Source organism: Pelodiscus sinensis, chromosome 33, assembly GCF_049634645.1.
Source record: "Pelodiscus sinensis isolate JC-2024 chromosome 33, ASM4963464v1, whole genome shotgun sequence".
Classification (NCBI taxonomy): domain Eukaryota; kingdom Metazoa; phylum Chordata; order Testudines; family Trionychidae; genus Pelodiscus; species Pelodiscus sinensis.
In genome coordinates, this window is record NC_134743.1 from 2,864,521 (window position 1) to 2,870,520 (window position 6,000).

General features: G+C 53.8%; 1 protein-coding gene across 1 annotated transcript in view; it reads left to right on the forward strand.

Annotated features, from left to right (window-relative positions):
* Positions 1-4,078, forward strand: part of LOC102449031 (scavenger receptor cysteine-rich domain-containing protein DMBT1-like) — a 91,151-nt gene extending 87,073 nt beyond the window's left edge. The window contains exons 19-21 of the mRNA XM_075914361.1: positions 774-1,100; positions 1,882-2,207; positions 2,527-4,078. Coding sequence (XP_075770476.1) covers positions 774-1,100; positions 1,882-2,207; positions 2,527-2,535 — 662 coding nt within the window. The 3' untranslated portion in view covers positions 2,536-4,078. The remainder of the gene's footprint in view (positions 1-773; positions 1,101-1,881; positions 2,208-2,526) is intronic.
* The last annotated feature ends 1,922 nt before the right edge of the window (positions 4,079-6,000 follow it).

A 6,000-nucleotide genomic window follows, 5' to 3' on the forward strand; every position in this document is an offset into this window, starting at 1 on the left:
AGGCGTACAGATAGTTCGGAATGGCTTGCTAGTTCAAACTATCTAGCCCGTGCCGCGTGTAGCCGCACGGCACGGGGTTCGAACAAGCCGGCATTTAAAAATAGCGCCGGACGGCTTATGCAAATGAAGCCCGGGAAATTCAAATCCCGGTCTTCATTTGCACGTTCGGTATGCATACATTACCCCGCTAGTTCGAACTAGCGGGGTAGTGTAGACATACCTTGGAAGTGCTAATAAATAAATACAAGCATGACATTGTGGGTATCACAGAGTCTTGGTGGGATAATACAGGATTGGAATATTGGTATAGAAGGGTCCAGCATACTCAGGAAGGACAGGCAGGGGAAAAGGGGAGGAGGTGTTTCTTTATATATTAAAAATGTACATGCTTAGACTGAATCTCTGGGTTAGGCTAAAAGGGGTAAAAAACAAAGGTGATGTCATGCGAGGGGTCTACTACAGGCCATCTACCCAGGTGGATGAGGCTTTTTTTAAACAACTAACAAAATCATCCAAAGCGCAGGATTTGGTGGTGATGGGGGACTTCAACTATCCAGACATATGTTGGGAAACTCACAGCAGGGCACAGACTATCCAATAAGTTCTTGGGCCTTTGGTCTGACCTGGTATGGCCGTTATGTTCTTTTGTTGAGAGTAGGGCCTAGTGGTGAGAGCAGGAGGCTGGGAGCCAGGTCCTGGGTGTACCCTTGCTCTGTATGTTTTGGTCACTTCCTGCTCGTCATTTCTGTCTCTCCACCTGCCTTTCCCTGCAGAGGTGCCAAAGGTGCCGGTCCGGCTGGTGGGCAGCAACGCCACGCGCTGCAGTGGACAGGTGGAGATTTTCCACCAGGGCCGCTGGGGCACCGTGTGTGGGCTGGGTTGGGACCTGAGAGACGCCAAGGTGCTTTGCCGGGAGCTGGGCTGCGGGAGCCCGCGGTACATCACCCAAAGCTGCAGCAAGTTCAGTCGGAGCTCAGAGCCCATCCTGCTGGGCCTGCTGGACTGCACCGGGCACGAGACCTCGCTGACCCAATGCCAATTTCAGGACTGGGCAGAAAAGCCCTGCCCGCACCCCTGGGACACCGGAGTCACGTGCCAAGGTGAGAAAGCAGAACTGGTGCCAGGCCCTCAACCCCTGCCTTTCCTCCTGGCCCCTATTTGTTGCCCAAGACGTAAGTACATACGTGCATGTGTGTGTGTCTTGTGGCTCCCATTGGTTGTTGTTCGCTGTTTGCAGCCAAGGGGAGCTGGCCCATGCTGCTTCCTGTGGCTCCCCTTGGCTGCAAACAGCAAACTGGAGCCAATAGGAGCCACAAGGCTCCGTGGCTGTGGAGCCAGAAAGTAACCCTGGAGCGGCTTTCTCAACGTGGCTTTGTGAGCCACTTTAGAAACTCTGCCATAGGTGGTCGACGCCTGCTCCTGTCTCCCAGACAGACAAAGTTTAAGAAACAAGTGCAGAGCCCATTCCCATAACTCTACATACAACCCCCCCATGCATGTGAGCAGCACAGACAGACTCAGCTAAGCAGGGGCTGTCATTGGACCCCTCACGTGGCCCACGTGGCCCAGAATGTGGGGAAACACACACCAGGTGGCGCAACAATGATCTGCATGTTCCGACTGAAATCCAATAACGTGACAGTCCCCGGTGCCACGTGGGTATCCTGGGCGTTGCACATCCCCTGCCTCCCTGCCCAAAGGAGCGGCATGCGCCGTGGTCCCTGCTGAGCTTGGCGACAGCTGCCCCCGCTGGCTGGGCTCAGCCAGCAAAGCCATCTGTGTGTGGGGGGGAGAAGGGGTCAAGTCCCCTCCACCAGCCAGGTCATGCCTCCCCAGGATGCACTGGGGCACTTCCCCAGCTAACGCCCCCCTTCCTTGCAGAGCCCTTTGCGCTGCGGCTGGTGGACGGCCCAGGGAGGTGCGCCGGGCGGCTGGAGGTGCAGTATGACGGGGAGTGGGGCACTGTGTGCGACGACCACTGGTCCAATTTCAGCGCCAACGTGGTGTGCCGGGAGCTGGGCTGTGGCCTTGCTGAGCCAGTGGCCCCAAAGCTGAGGGACCGGCCCCGCTTTGGCAAGGCTACGGGGAGAATCTGGCTGGATGACGTCCGCTGCAAAGGCACCGAGAAGACCCTGCAGAACTGTGCCCACCATGTCTGGGGCTACCACGACTGCACCCACCACGAGGACATCAGCGTGGTCTGCCAGGTACACGGCCATGCGCAGAGAGAGAGAGCTCCTCTATGGGAGGGGAGTGGGGTCCAGGGTGTTAGAAGGGAGGGGGCTGGGAGCCAGGACTCCTGGGATCTGTCACAGCCCTGGGAGGAGAGTGGAAGCAGGAGACAAAACAGGGGACGTGGGAGCCAGGAGTCCTAGGACCAGGCAGGGCCTAGCTCTAGGCACTAGCTATGTGGGTGGCGGGGTTCAGGGAAGTGCCCAGGTGGGTGAGGGGTCGGGAGCTCCCTGCATCCCTGCCCAGGCCTGCAGGCAGGGCTCCCTAACCGCCCGTGCTCTCTTCATCCTGCAGGAGAGCTGAGCCATCCACAGCTCCTCCGCGGCCTCCCACGGCTCCCCTGCCGTCTGAGCTTCCAACTTCCCGGCCCTGCCTGCCCAGCCTGGGATGAACACAGGGACCCAGAGCATTCCTCTGCCCCTCCCCCCAAGCCACATTCTGTGGGCTCTGCAGTTCCTGGGGGATGCAGCACGAAGTTGGCACACACCGGGGCGGGTGTCTCATTAGCAGTGGGGCAGCCCCCCCGCCATCGGAACAGGAGTTTCCAGGTCCCTCATTCCAACCCCAGCCAAGGAGGGGCCGTCCCTGATGGATCCCACCATTGCTGGGGTGGGGCTGCACCTCTTCCCCGGGGTGCAAGATGGCCCCTCCCCGCAGGTGTCTGTGCTACATGGCCAGGCTGGAGCCCTGGGGGAGACCCTCATGTCACAGCCATCTCGACTGCACAGATGCAAATAAAGAGCTGAATCCGCTGGAGGACTCGTGTCTCCCTGCGGCTGCCGAGTGCTCGGTAGGATCCCAACCCCCAAAACCGAACACCCTGGCCCTGCCCACCCTTTCTCTGAGGCCCCGCCCCCATTGTTCACAGGCTCATTTCCCCCTGGCTAGCTCAGGAGGCTGGGGTGTGGGAGGGGATGAAGCTGGATATAGGCGGGGGCTCTGGGCTTTGACCTAGGGCAGGGGTGTCCAAACTTTTTTCAAAGAGGGCCAGATTTGATGAAGTGAACGTGCGTGAGGGCCGACCATTTTGCCTGACATTCTTTGAACCATTAAAATTAAATGCAAATTAACTATTTTATGCAAAGTTTATTGCAAACGGCAAACGACATAACACCAACTATACATGTTGTGTCCAAATATATTTATAACTGATTTAGACCAACTGACATTAACTGAGATTTTACAATGTAGTCATCTCAATTGAAAAAAAAACTTGCCTGCACTAATGTGAAGGGTGAAACTGAGATCTGGACTGCAGCACATAGGCTAGGTCTGGTTCAAAGGCAGTGGTTTTGATGCGCAAAATGTCACGCAGGTGAGAGTCACTTAGTCTTGTCCTCACGCGGTTCTTGTTAAAGTTCATAGCAGAGAATGTCTTCTCACACATATATGTTGAGCCAAACAAGCTCAGCATTTTCTTAGCCAATGTTCGAATCTTTTGAAACCGGCTCTTATCCAGTTGGCGGTAAAAGTTCACAAGAGAGAGCTGTTGGTGACGACTGCGTAACTCGCTGTCACAATGCAGCTCAATGAGCTCGAGCTGCAGCTGATCTGGAGCATCCTCGGGGTCAACAGAGAATGGAGAGGAGAAAAGGCTGATCTCCTTTTCAATAGCTGCAAAATCCTGAAAGCGCCGTTTAAACTCCCCAGCCAGAGATGCAATGTCTGCTGCATACCTGCTCATTTGCGCACTGATATTGTCCTGTGGAAAACTGTTCATTATTTCCTGCAACGCTGAAAAATGTATGGTATTGGGCTGTGTTTGTGACAACTGCCTTATGAAAAGTTGCAACTTTGTCCCAAAGGCTTTGAGGTGTGAATAAAGCTGGTTCACCGCTGCATCTTTCCCCTGAAGACTCGTGTTCAGTACATTCAGATGCTTTATGTCAACTAGAAACCCCAAATCAGCCAGCCAAATAGGATCAGATAGTTCTCGCATTGGTTGTCCCTTTGTTTCCAAGAATTCTCCGATTTTCTTTCTGAGAGAGTAGAAACGCTGCAGTGCAGACCCCCGACTGAGCCATCTTACATCGTTGTGATATAAAACATCTTCGTATTCAGCCTGGATGTCCAGTAGAAACTGTTTAAACTGGCGGTGGCACAGGGTTTTAGAGCGAATAAAATTAATAGTCTTTAGCACCGGTTTCATAACATGATCATATTTGAGATGTTACGCACAGAGAACTTGTTGATGAATGATACAATGGAGTTTAATAGCTTTGCCTCCTTCTTCGATCACCTTGTTACAGATTAGGGTTGATAATCCACTTCGTTCACCAACCATGGCAGGTGCCCCATCAGTAATAATCCCAGTAACTTTGTTCCAAGGCAGTTTCATGTCATCTATGGCGGAACTAACAGAAACAAATAAATCTTTTCCTCTTGTTTGGTCCGTAAGGCTCTGGAGGTCAAGTAGCTCTTCAGTCACATTCATTTCATCGTCCACCCCTCTCATAAAAATCAGCAACTGAGCTGTGTCAGATAGGTCCGTGCTTTCATCACAGGCTATTGAAAAGAAGTCAAAATCCACTCCTTTGGATGTCAACTGTCTCTTAATATCTGATGAAATCTCTTCAATTCTCCATGCTACAGTGTTACGAGCCAGGCAAATGTTGGCAAACTCTTGCTTCTTCTCGGGACAGATATTCTCAACCATTTTCATAACGCATTCTTTGATAAAGTCACCCTCAGCAAAAGATTTACAATTTTTAGCAATTAACGTTGCCACCTCATAGCTCGCCCTTGTGGCATTTTCATTTGACTCACGGGCTCTTATGAAAAATTTCTGTTGTGACATTAAAACAGCTTCAAGTTGCTTCAACTTTTCACTGCGGTCGTGCCCTGTTAGCTTGTCGTATGTGCTATGTCTCGACTGGTAGTGTCTCTTGACATTAAATTCCTTATAAACAGCCACAGTCTCTTGGCATATCAGACAAACACAGTGATTCTCTATTTCAGTGAAGAAATATTCCACTTTCCACCTGTCCTGGAAGCGGCGGCCCTCACTGTCAACTTTCCTTCTCTTATTTACAGTCGCCATTTTTTTAAATTGACCAGAAGGGGAAGGGATCATGTGAGCGCAGTGCCAGAGGTTTAATACACTGCCCAAGTAATACACTGCACTAATACACTGCCCAACAAGAATTCTCTTGCCTTTGTGGCTGTTTGTGGCGAAGTCTCTAATGATGAGCTCCACGTGCCTGAGCCCGTTTGTGGCGAAGTCTCTAATGTTCGCAGCTCCACGTGCCTGAGCCCGCCAGGAAGCTGACAGATACTGAGATTGAGCAGCTGCGGAGTCCGTCCCTGATCTCAGCAGCTGTGGAGTCCGTCCCTGCACTCTCAGCCCCAAGGTAGAGGGCTTGCAGGGTCAGAGGCGGGCGGAGAGCGCAGGGCACGCTGGCCTCACGGCGGCCCGGGGGCAGGGCGAACCCGTAGTCAAGCGGGGGAGCGGGGCTGCGGACGTGCCCTACATGGAGGACTTTAGGACCGCAGCGGCCGCCATGGACGGCGGCGGCGCGGCCAGAAGCGGCGCCAGTTCAGAGGAGCGCCGGGGAGCCAGGAGAGGGGGAGGAAGCGGGGGCTGTCCCCGCACTCTCAGCCCCAAAGCGGAGTGCAGGGGCAGGTTTTGGGACTGCGGCGGTGGCGGCAGCCCGAAGCGGCGCGCTGTGCGCGCCAGTTAAAAAGAAGCACCGGGGAGCCGGGAGAAGCGGGGGGCCGTATTAAATCCGACCGCGGGCCGCATTTGGCCCGCGGGCCGGACTTTGGACA